Raw genomic sequence first — 13,093 nt, 5'->3', positions numbered from 1 at the left:
TCCTCAAGTATACTCACGCCTAGACCTCCCCCAAAATGCTGGAATTACAGGTGTGAGCTACCACGCCTAGCCTGTGACTAATTTAATGCTTGTAACTAAATAGCAACAAATGCATTATAAAAATAATCCCTAGGTAAAAATATGAGTTTAGGTGAGTCTCATTCCCTTAACTACTTCAAGCAAATAATGATAGTATCTTACAATGGACCAGCACTTAATTATTTATAAAACATTTTAATGTAACTAATTCAGACAACCCTATGAAATAGGAGGACACAGGAATCTGTAAGTGGATTGCACAGCTAGTCAATGACAGGGCAGCAACTTGACTCTGGGTCTTCTGACTTAAGTATGGCCTCCAATAAGCTAAAAAGAGCCCTGTTTGTTCTCTAGGTCAGATCAACTAAAGGTAGTTTCTAAAGACCATTAATAAGCATATATTGCCTAAAATCAAAGTGATTTTTTTTCTAATCAGCTAAGGTGAGATTAAGTAAATGTTTAAATTCTCAATCAAGCTATTTCCAAGTATTGTGGCTCTATTTCTTTTCGGCTAATTCACTTGGCATTAGACTATAAATCTCGAAAGATGTGTTAATATCCTTCATTTCCTAAAAAGTTTGTTTTGCAGTTACAATAACTTCCATACTAGTGAGCTCCCGTGATTTCCTCAGATATTACTCTGAAATAAAATGAAAGGCAATTATTTTCATTCTTACTATATTAGTGGAACAGGGACGATAACAAATCATTACTTTAACACATAAAAACTATCTTTAAGATATTCCTCTATATTGCTGTCTCGATTTTATAAAAACTGAGTAAAAAAGATTTGCTATAGTCAACCTATGAGCATTTACTGAGAATCCTCATGTACAGAAGTATATGAGGTGTCATGAAGAGAAAATGGATATGGTTGCTACAGTTCCCACCCTCAAGAAACTTAAATTTTATTGATTACCACACATAAATATGACATAATGTTAGAAAGTGATACATTATGAAAACAAATTGTGTATATATATATATAAATCCCATTTTCTGAAAACAAAACCAAATGCAGTCTCTGTACTCATGCACATGTGCAGGCTCAGAAAAGGGGTAAAATGAATACACCAATTACCCTTGAGTTGGAGGTGATGAGGGAGCAGATGGACTTATATGAGTGGGAAAGACTGTTAATTCATACAATTCAATGTGAGGGTTTGCATTTCTGACCATGAGAGTAATGGATTCGATTTATTGTTCAGCCCTATACATACCTGAGAAACTGGATAACATATATGAAACAATGGTTCTCAGACTCTGGACAACAGGCTGCCTTGGGCAATAATGACCGAGAGAAGGGAAACAAATAAGGTGAGCCCTGCTATTTATTGCCCCAGTACTGTCTGTAGAGAGTTTCCAGGCCACAGTGCAGGGAGAGAGATCCCTAACAGAGCCTGCTGGCCTCACTGAGTTGCGGAGACAGAGCTGAGAGTGGGAGGCCAACAAGGTAGCTAGAATTTGTAGGCAGAGATTAGGAGAGAAGAGAGCTATAAAGATAGAGTGAGAGAGAGAGAGAGAGACACTTCTAGAATATATAAGGAGTTTTCCCTTAAATCTTCAGCTGCATGTAAAGAAATGACCTATGGCCAGTAAAAGAAACACTGGAAGGAGTCAGCAGGACAAGTCTCAGAGCTCCCTAGGTCTGGGAATTCCTTACACTGCCAACAGGTAGAACAGAGAAACCTCATAATACATGGGACGCTGCAGTGAGTACTTAGAACAGTATTTTCTCAGTGGTGGAGAAAAATAAGAAAACTAAAGGCTGTCCAGGTCCTGCCTAATGAAGTTTAAAAGCAAGCCTTGAAAATATCACATTGTTTCCAATAGCTTAACTACATCCCAGAATAAAGCTCAAAAATATTTAAGTGAATAATAACAACAAAAAACCCCAGCACCAAACAATGTAACACAATGTCTGGCATCCAATAAAAAAAATTCAGGCAGGTAAAATATGATCCATAATGTCAATCAACATAAAAAGACCCATATATGACATAGGATAACATTAGCAGATGAGGATATTAAAAGAGCTATTATATATGCTCCATGTTCCAGAGATAGAGAAAAGCATGAGCATGTAAAGACACATTGGAGACTATCTTAAAACTCCCAAACTGAACATCTAGAGGTGAAAAATACAGTATCAGAGATAAAAATACATTGGATGGGATTAACAGATTAGACATTTCAGAAGAACAGATTAGTGAACTTGAAGACAAAACAGAAAACTTTCAAACTAAAACACAAAGAGAAAAAGACTGAAAAAAATAAAGAACGGAGCATTGGTGAATGGTGAGATACCTTCAACGGTCATAATATTCATAAAATTAGAATTGGGGAAGGGAAATATTTGAAAAAAAAAAGAACTACAATTTTCTAAATTTGATGCAAATCATAACCTACAGATCCAAAAAGCTCAAAGAACTACACACACACAAAAAAGAAGAAAAATATAAAAAAGCCACATCAATCAAACTGCTTAAAACAAATGATAAAAAGAAAACCTTAAAAGGAGCCACAGAAAAAAAGACATATCACATATTGAGGAACAGAGATAATAGCAGAATTCTTGTCAAAAACAATGCAAGCCAGCAAACAGCAGACAACGTATTTCAATTATTGAAAGGAAAAACCAAAAAAACAAAAACAAAAAAACCACTGATCAACCCAGATTTCTATACTTAGAGAAATTACCATTCAAAAATGAATGCAACAATCTTTTTCAGAAATATCATTTAATGTTGTTAGAAGTTTTTATAGTATAAGCCTGAACAATTCTTAACATTTCAAAAATTTCGCTATATTCCACAAGCAAAATAAATGTGATACAAATAAATATGGATGTGGTAGGAATAAAGAGTAGTCAAGTTTAGGGGCATGAAGTAGAAGGTATGTATGGAGACAGTATTGTTATTTTCTTTAACAGGTAGAGGCTCACCAAAGATGAAGTTCATGTGACGCCAAGTAGAAGAGAAGAAAGAGGCCTTGAATAAAAGTGGAGGAGTTAAGATGCATGTGAAAGATAATGAGCCCCTGGAGGTTTTTGAACAAAGAGATGAGAAAAGTAGTAATTGAAGACTTTTTAGCAAATCATACATGATAAAAAACAAAAATATATAATCAAAATCAAACTCATAGGAAAGTTTGAAAAAATGTCATCATCGTTTTAGTTCTTTTTTTTCCACTTTGAGACAGAGTCTCCCTCTGTCGCCCAGGCTGGATTGCTGTGGAGTGATCACAGCTCACTGCAGCCTCAACCTCCTGGGTTCAGGTGATTCTCCCACCTCAGCCTCCCAGGAAGCTGGGACTACAGGCATGCGCCACCATGCCTGGCTAATTTTCTGTATTTTTAGTGGAGATGGCGTGTTGTCATGTTGCCCAGGCTGGTCTCAAACTCCTGAGCTCAAGCAATCCCAAAGTGCTGCGATTACAGGAGTGAGCCATCATGCTCAGCCCCATAGTTTCGGTACCGATGGGAGACATCTATCTTCCTTAGGCACAAGGACTCCTCCAATTAAAGATCAAAGGGATACACATCTGATAAGATCCATCTCTGCCTGCTCCCCACCCCTTATCATTTCTTCTGGCTTATTCCAGCATCTTCATAATTTGTTGCTAACTAAAACAAAGATTCCATAATTATAATTAGATGCTAGAGCAATTCTTCATGTAAGAAAAAACAGAAGTTTCCCAAGATGAAAGTTGGTGAGATGATCTTCAGATGAATTTTCGTCTCTAATATCTTATAATTTAATGCACGTTGGCTTTCAGCTTTTTTCTTTTTTTACTTCTTGCCTACAGAGTAGAAATCTGGGAACAAAGGCTGTCCATCATCTGGTGAATTGAAAAAAGCTTCATAAAAATAAGAAATTATGAGGTCCCTTTTAGACTTTCTTAATAAAGTGTCTAAACAATTCAATTAAAAATGCAATGACAAAAATCAGAAAAGTACTCACCGTTACAGTCACCAAAAGGAACCTAGAACTACTGAGAATTTTCTAAAGTCAGTAGAGTAAGGCCAATAACACTACTTAAAATAACCACAAGAGGGTAGTATAAGACATTCTAAACTTCTACATCTCTTTTATACAGAAGAGCTCTGTGACTTTTGGCAACCACCCATTTTAAAAATGCTTTTTAAAAATATCTTGGTAATCATTTTACCTTATCTTGCTCCACACCAGGCTCTCTGTACACAGTCCATTTCTGCCCATCATCACTGTACAGGATTCTGTAGGCAGACACATAGTAATTGTGCTCCACCATGGTGGATCCAGTGGTTATAATGCCTGGGGAATGAAGAGTTGCTTTCATTAATAATGCACACGGTCTGATTCCCTAAGTTTGTTCAGCATCAAAGTATAAACACTTGAAATGCACAGCTCGAACATTTCTAATTATGGCTCATTTCCATATCCAAGTGCATGTTTTCATCATAACCATTACTAAATCCTTGGCCTTATTCCCTTGGAGAGATAGATAGATAGGAAGAATTGTGAGTGTGCATTAAGTAAAGAACTATTCTGTTTTGGTGTCTTGTGTTTATAATGTCATAAAATAGATTTTGACTACTGGGTAAGATGACTTCCTGGGAATGAACAGATTAAAGATGATTACTGGTATTATTTACAGTACCAAAACAAAATAAAATTTTAACAAAATTAAACCAATCCCAACCAATTATTCTGGCCATTTGCTAAATTCCCCTAAATTAAATTTATACTCTCCACATGTGGAAAATTGATGATCTCATCATTTGAAATGGACTCCTTTAACATAAATTTCTCTTAATGACCATAAGAGACCATTATTTTAGATGTCTCAAGACCACTCTACTGAAACACTACCTTAAAAAAGAGTCTCATTACAATGGAAACAAAAAGCTATTACGAATTAAATACTGTAATGGTTAATACTGAGTGTCAACTTGATTGAAGGATGAAAAGTATTGTTCCCGGGTATGTCTGTGAGGGTGTTGCTAGAGGAGATTAACATTTGAGTCAGTGGACTGGGAAAGGCAGACCCACCCTCAATCTGGGTTGGCACCATTTAATCAGCATCAGCACGGCCAGAATAAAAAAAGGCAGAAGAAAACATGAAAAGACTAAACTGGCATAAGTCTCCTGGCCTACATCTTTCTCCCATGCTGGATGCTTCCTGCCCTTGAACATCAGACTTCAAGTTCTTAGCTTTGGGACTTTCGGACCTTTGACCATAGACTGAAAGCTGCACTGTCAGCTTCCCTACTTTTGAGGTTTTGGGACTTGGAATGGCTTCCTTGCTCCTTAGCTTGCAGATGGCCTACTGTGGGACTTCACTTTGTGATCATGTGAGCCAATACACCTTAATAAATTCCCCTTTATATATACATCTGTCCTATTAGTTGTGTCCTTTTAGAGAACCCTGACCAACACAAATAACTCCTTTTCTCTGCCATGTTTCATAAAATGTGTCTCCAGTAATATTAACTTCAGTGAAGAAAATATAAAACCATATAATTAAAATTTTAATGCCTTAATTTTCTCTGAAAATCTTAGATGTTACCAGTTTTTCAAATAAAATAAGTGTTACAAATTGCTCTAGAAAATTTTTATCTCTTAACCTGTTATTTTCTTTTCCTTATTCAAATCTATTTGTAACCACTGGTATTCATCAGTGGCAAAAGCAGCCCAAGGCGGTCCAGGTTTTTTCAGCCTGGCTTTTTCGGGTTTCCAACTATTCTCTTGCCCTGTGTGGTCAGTCCACTCCAGCACAGATGATGCTGTTATTTGAGGATCCGCGATCACACCAGACTCCATCCCCAGTGTTCCATAACAACCTGAAACAAAAGACTAAATTTGGTTTCCAGGTATAATTTCAAAATGCATGTAGACCTGCTCACTGAAAACTTTCTATTCCATCTTTAATTAACATACACTACGCTAATAATACACTGTAACAGAGAAATGTCAAAACTAGGCAAGTGTTTCTTGGGCATATGTCTTTGTGTATCATTAGGAAACCTACAAACATGCTCATTTACAAGCATGACTGTTAGTTTAATGGAGATACGTTATCTTCTCCCTGGGATGCTCTTCCCAAAAAACTGAGTAACTCACTCCTTTACCTCCTTCAGGCTTTTGGTCTATGTTGCATTCTCCCTGAGGTCTTCCCTGGGAGGAAGCCCTTCCCAACTTCAATCCAGTCCTCCTTATTTTCCTACATCTTTTATCATATTGTAAACAGTACATTATAAACAATTACTTATTCATTGCTTATCATCAATCTCTCACTACTAGAATGTAAGCTCCAGGAAGGCAGGAGTTTTTTCACTTTAACTCTACTCTATCACTCGAACCAGAGCAATGCCTGGCACATAAAGAGAAGGTGCTCAGTAAATATTTTCTGTTGAACGAATTGATTACTTCTTCAGACAAGTTCAAAAGTCATCTTTCTTAAGGAACCTTCCTTGCTTACATGACCATTTCTCTACAAATACAGAACTTCCAATTTGCTCTATTCATTATATTATTAGATAACTATCTTACCTCATAGTGCTATTATGACAACTAAATGAGAAAGTACAATAAATCAGCAACTGACACAGTGCCTAACAGTGTTCAAAAAATATTAATTATATAAATAAAAAATGATAACGTCCATAAAAGGCTTACCACTTGTCTTAAATGTAAAAAGACTTGTAGATAAGTGTCCCCTGAAAGAGAGAAGGGTTTTTTTTGGTGATACTCACATAACACATGATTGCCCCATATTTAGTGAAACTTTTTCTTTTGATTTGGTTCCCCCCACCCAACAAAAGAACCAAGAAGACTGTGTGGCTAAAAATTAGACAACTAATATTGTTCCTAGGAAAAAAGTCTCATTTCCAAGCAGGGCAACTTCTGAAATCAGCATAAACAACTTTCTCTACCAGTATCTAGCACCCAGGTTCATATGTGATTGTGCAAAAGTTCTCTATGTAATCTTTAATATGTACTTCTTTTTCATAATTTATTTACTCATTGTTTACTGTCGATCTCTCCCTACTTTATTTCATGAAATAAATGGATTTTTAACACTTTTCTGTGGCAAATGCTTTTGATGAAAATACACTAAAAGGTCTAATTCTCAGAGAATGAGGCTCAAGTTTTTTCGGATAAACATGAGAAAAGTTGGGTACTAATAGATTTATTTTTCATTTTTTTTTTTAGAAGAAATCAACATCTCATGGAAGAAGTTTCAGTGTACACTCCTGCCTTTAGTCTAACATACAAACCATTACAAGAGGATGCAATTTATCCCTGTTTTCTTTTTTATAGTATGAAAGAGAGAATTCACACACACTAAATCTTTCTAAAGGTATAACATGGTAAAGGAATGAAAGGGTCTGCATAAAATAATCTAGAAAAAAAAAAAAAAGAAGGGAAGGTAGTTGAATCTATACCAGTGATGGGCAAATGACTGCCCATGCATGGCCTGTTTTGTATGGGCAGTGAGTTAAGAATTAAGAGCTGTAAATAAAACAGAAAAAGAATAAGCTGCAGAGACATGTGGCCTGTAAAGCCTAAAATATTTATTAGCTGGATCTTTACAGAACAAGTCTGCTGAATCCTGTTGTATACCAATCTGGATATGGATGATGCTTGTGTCTTCTGAATGAAAATTGGCCTAGGACCTCTGAAGAAAAGCTGGTTTCAATTAGGCTTAGTGTTGTCTGAAAGACTGAGCATATCTAAGAGACAAAATTTATAAAAACAGATTGCTAACACTGCATTTCTATTTAATGTTTCAACTTCTGCTTTTGATGCCTACCCTATGTTTTATAAAACAGTAGAACACTATAGTTACCATGAAAATACATCCTTAAAATATTCTCTTAGAATGAAAGGAAGATTCACATAATGCTTATGATGTAACACTTTATGTCAAATTTAAATTTATATTTAAAGTATTTCAATTATCTTGAATCCCCATGTGCTATAAGGAACACAGTAGTTAAGCCTTTCAATCTGTAAAATAAATAAAGATTTGGCAACAAACTTCTAGACTCTTATGTAGACTTTTTTTTAGCACTTAGAAAAGACAGAAGAAACACATTACTCTTCCAAATGACTACATTTTTGAAGAACAATAAGCTAAAGTAGTACAACACCGCCTGTACTCTTCAAAATATGCAGACACTGGCTGGGCACAGTGGGTCACGTCTGTAATCCCAGCACTTTCAGTGGCCGAAGCGGGTGGATCACGAGGTCAGGAGTTCGAGACCAGCCTGGCCAACAAGGTGAAACCCTGTCTCTACTAAAAATACAAAAGTTAGCCAGGCGTGGTGCCACACACCTGTAATCCCAGCTACTTGGGAGGCTGAGACCAGAGAATCGCTTGAAACCAGAAGGCAAGAGGTTGCAGTAAGCCGAGATCACGCCACTGTACTCCAGCCTGGGCAATGAGAGCGAAACTCTGTTTCAAACAAAACAAAACAAAACAAAAAAACAGACACTGAGCACACAAATGTGAGTGCTTACTGCCTAAATGTTCTTTCATGAACACCATTAACCGTGATACTGCTGAGATCTAGCTAGTTCTTAGCCCGATGCTACCCAGAATGCTAATTATATATAGCATATATTTTTAAAATTGCATATATACTTACACCACGGATGTGACGTTGTTAGCCAAAGAACTTTCATAATATGGGATACCTTTACTAATTACAACACTGATTTGGCCGCCCAACGTGTTTGACACTACTCCTGCATGCACACCAGCCATGCACAATGGCGAGGACTTAAGGAAGGGAAAAAGAAAAGATGCATTTTTAATTTTCTCTTAATAATTCATAAACAAGACACTCTACTTCCTCGAGAAATCAGTTAATCTAAGCAGTTTCTTCATAAGCTTCATAAACAAAAATAGATTATTGGCACTGTAACACAACAGTTTTAGCAGAAGAAAAAGAATAAAACACATATTACTAAAAAATGTCTTAAAAAGGTAAAAGGTGAGGATATATGATTAACACACCTCTAACTACTCTGGAGTTCTAAAAAAATAAAGTTATATCACAATTTTCAAATAAGTTTATATCTGGCTTACATCTCTATATCCATGAGGAATTGTTCCAGATATCTCAGCAAAAGGAAGCAGACAACCAGCTGGGCAGTACTTACTGAGAAATGAAAACAAGCAAAAGGTTACATAATGCTATATTTTACAGGGAAAAAAGCAACCTCCCAAAAATATCACAGACACATTTTTCAGTTCAAGGTGAATACCATAATCTCACTACCCTCAAAGACTCACCAGTTCTTTTTTTTTGACACGGAGTTTCACTCTTGTCGCCCAGGCTGGAGTGCAATGGCACCTTCTTGGCTCACTGCAACCTCTGCCTCCTGGGTCTCAGAGATTTTCCTGCCTCAGCCTCCCGAGTAGCTGGGATTACAGGTGCATACCACCACACCTGGCTAATTTTTGTATTTTTAGTAGAGATGGGGTTTCACCATGTTGGCCAGGCTGGTCTCAAACTCCTGACCTCAGGTGATCTGCCCACCTCGGCCTCCCAAAGTGCTGGGATTTCAGGCGTGAATGACTGTGCCCGGCCAGGACCACCAGTTCTAAAAAGCCGTTTCAGACTTTCTTCCATCCATATATATATATATATAATGTGTCTTTACTCACACATTTGAAACATTTTTTTGTCTTATTATATACTGCCTTGATTATTTTATTTCATAATGAATGGTAGACATGTTTCTACTATAAAACCTACTCAACAAATTTAAGAGCTACATGATATTCTATTCTGTGGATATGCCATAATACATTGTACCAACCCTCTATTGATCCAATTTAAGCTGTATTAAAAGAGGTGCATTCATTCACGCTGCTACCCATCCACCCAACACATTCATTTGAGGGTCTATTAGGCTGTCTGTTGAGTGTAGGGCGGTACTAGGCACTGGGTTTGCAAAAGTCAAACAGACAAATATTGCCCCTGTCCTCACTGACTTTATATTCCAGTGGTAGAGGACATTAAACCAATACTTACACAAAGAATTGATTTTGATTCTGCTATGAAGAAAAGTCACGCTGAAATAACCGGAAGAAATCTAACTTAATACAAGTAACACAATAATTCAGTAAACTTAATGAATTGCCAGGTAGCACCCTAAGTGCTTTAGGTAATCCATGTAAGAACCCTATGGAGGAGATGCTAGTGTTGTCCTCATTTTAGGAAACAGGGAAATTAAGGAACTGTATGCCCATTCACACAGCTAGCAGGTAGCAAATGGGCTCTGGAGTCCATGCTCTTATGCAGGACTCTGTACTGCCCCCAGTCAGGGAATGGGGGTGGCAGGATGGGGCTCTTAGGAAGTGAAGGCTCAGCAGTGAGCTAAGGGGTGTCACTAGAACAAGTGGTGGGAAATGCACACTAGTCAGAGGGATGAGCACAGCACGAGGCAGGATGGCCTGGTGCGTGTCTGGAAGTGAGGACGGCAGTGCAAGTAGGTGCCAGAGAGCAAAACTAAGGTTAGTTAGAGAGAAGACTGGACAGATGGGCAGGTAATGCAGGAGACTTGTGGGCTATGGTGAAGAGTATGGAATATATTTCTAAGTAAAAATAGGAAGCCAGTAAAGGATTTTGGCAGCTTACATACATAATCTGATTAGTATTTTTAAAAAAGATTATTCTGGCTCCTGGGAAGAAAAGAGATAGCAAGGAATCATGAGTGGAGGCTGGGACGCCATTAGGCGATAGTACAGCAGCCCCGGACAGGGATAATGGGAGCTTGGATTTGTTGTGGCAGATCATGGAGCTGGAGAGTGGCACGAGCACAGCTGACCCTCTGCCAGGGCTGTCTACCATACACTGATGCTAGGGTTACCCCAGCTAACGTCCCCCTCAAATGCTGAAGAGGGCACCCTTCCCACATAGAACCATTCTTGATTAAGAATGGTTCTTAATCAAATCTTAAAATTAAGGGTCTTGGGGGGAAGTGGTAGTAAGTTCGGAAAAGTTAGTAAGATGGCTCTTGAAAGATGAGAATGATTTGCCAAGCAGAGAGGAGGCAAGTGGTTCCTGGTAGAAGCTCTGTGAGCTCAGAGCAGTATAAATAACTCAGAGTCATTTCAATATGGAGAACATAAGATGAGACTGGAAAAATGGCCTGAGGACTGCTTGTGAAAGAACCAGAAGACCAGGTTAAGGAAACCTGGACAACTGTTTTTTTATCATAATAAGTAGTTTCTCAAGATTTTTAAGCAGGGAAATGATCAGATATGTATTTTGAAAACAACTTGGCAGCAGTGTGAATGGCAGCCAGCAAACAGAAATAGGAACTCGATTAGAAGTTGTCTAGGCAAGAGATAAAGGCATAAAGAAGAGAAATAGTAGAAATGGTACTTGAATAACAACACTGCAGAATTCTATAACAGCCAAAATCAAGCTCTTTCAATTTTTTGAAAAAAGATAAATAACTTTTCAACTTTTACTAGAAGTTTTGCTGGATTTTGAAAAGCAACTAGTTCTACTTTCAAAGCATATTAAAATGATACTTTCATTTTGCAGATCTAAACGCTACAATAAAAGCAAAATGTAAACATGCAACTAAATGGCTTTATGCTTTAAGTAAGCTCTAATTTATTGAAGTCTCGGAACAATGATATGTACCACACGATATACATTAACCCTAAGAGTATACAGAATGAAAATGAAGAAGTGAATGAAGAGTAACATTTAAGCAAAAAAAAAAAAAAAAAAAAAAAAAAAAGTCACAAATATAATCATACCTGAACTCAGGTTCCAAAAAATTGGATGCAGTGTCCAAACAAGTAATTAGATCTAGAAAAACAAAAATAAAAAACTGATTCCATTAATATACAGGATTACCTTGCTGAAACTCCAAGTGTCTCAGAATCCCAAACTGTACTACTGTAATTTTCAAAAATCTCAATGGCACTGTCAAGGTGGTACTAAAAACTTTACCAACTTTTGTTAATCACAATTTCTTTCTGATATTAAGTTTCTTGATTTTTGGAGCAATGTCTCCTCAATACTGTTTACTACATCACCTCAGGAAGTCACATACCATATACACATGAATATGTATATGTGTATTTATATATATATATATATATATTTAGAACATGCATAGATAAGTAAAATTTATAGCTTTAAAGTGGTTTCTGTAAAATACAGATACCCACACACACAAATATTTCTTGGTTATTATATAACTAAAAATGATCCTTTGCTGTTTGCACATAAGGAAAACAATGACAAAGAAAGTGAGTTAATTTTATGGCTCTAACTATTAATAACTGCTAATTAAAATCTGGTCCAGAGACAGGACTGGTGCATCAGCATCTTCTGGAAATTTAGTAGAAATTCAAATTCTTGAACTCCATCCAGACTTACAGAATCTCTGGCGGTGGTGCCCAAAAATCTGTTTTAACAAGTCCTCTCGGTAATTTCTTAAGCACACGGAAGTTGGAGTAGCATTACTCTAAAGAAACAAAACTTCTAAAATTTAACATTTTCTGCCTAGAAACCAATACATCTGAGCAAGAGCTAATCTGCCTCTAATTAAGACCAAGTTCATAGGCTATGTAAAAAGTGGCTTTGGTTAAAAAACAAAAAACAAAACAAAAAAACACACCATTTCAATGGCTTCCTTCTCCTCTTAGGATAGACAGCAAAGCCTTCAACACAGCCTACAGAGTCTTAAAGTGCTGGCCTTGTCTTACTCTGCAGTCTTGTGTGTACCTGCCTTGGCTTCTTGCCACTCCAGCCTTGTTTTGGTCCCCTGGCACAAGCTGCTCTCTTGACTTGGAAGGCTTTCCCACTACTCCTTAGCCTAGCTGATTCCTCTCTAAGAGCTCAGCTTCACTGCCACTTCCTCAGAGAAGCTGTCCCTCAGCTTCACAAGTCAAATTCCTTTAGCACACAGTAGGCACTTGAGTTTTGTTTGTTTTAATAAACGGATGACTATTCTGTGTTGTCAAAGGTAATGTGTTATGTTAATATGTAAGCCTGACTTGTTGATGTAATTATAGATTTATAAGCAAAATC

General features: G+C 37.1%; 1 protein-coding gene across 2 annotated transcripts in view; it reads right to left on the bottom strand.

The window, feature by feature from the left end:
• The window catches only part of DCBLD2 (discoidin, CUB and LCCL domain containing 2), a 101,599-nt gene that overhangs the window by 16,836 nt on the left and 71,670 nt on the right, over positions 1-13,093 (bottom strand). For both annotated transcript variants that reach the window (XM_009238658.4, XM_054551194.2), the window contains 6 exons: positions 11,812-11,863; positions 9,118-9,190; positions 8,675-8,808; positions 6,699-6,739; positions 5,648-5,863; positions 4,210-4,334 (listed from right to left, as the gene is read on the bottom strand). In XM_009238658.4, the coding sequence (XP_009236933.4) occupies positions 4,210-4,334; positions 5,648-5,863; positions 6,699-6,739; positions 8,675-8,808; positions 9,118-9,190; positions 11,812-11,863 (641 nt within the window). The remainder of the gene's footprint in view (positions 1-4,209; positions 4,335-5,647; positions 5,864-6,698; positions 6,740-8,674; positions 8,809-9,117; positions 9,191-11,811; positions 11,864-13,093) is intronic.

The sequence above is a fragment of the Pongo abelii genome, chromosome 2 (genome assembly GCF_028885655.2).
Source record: "Pongo abelii isolate AG06213 chromosome 2, NHGRI_mPonAbe1-v2.0_pri, whole genome shotgun sequence".
Taxonomy (NCBI): Eukaryota; Metazoa; Chordata; class Mammalia; order Primates; family Hominidae; genus Pongo; species Pongo abelii.
Note: the sequence above shows the minus strand (reverse complement) of the source record. Positions and strands in the feature narration are given on the sequence as shown.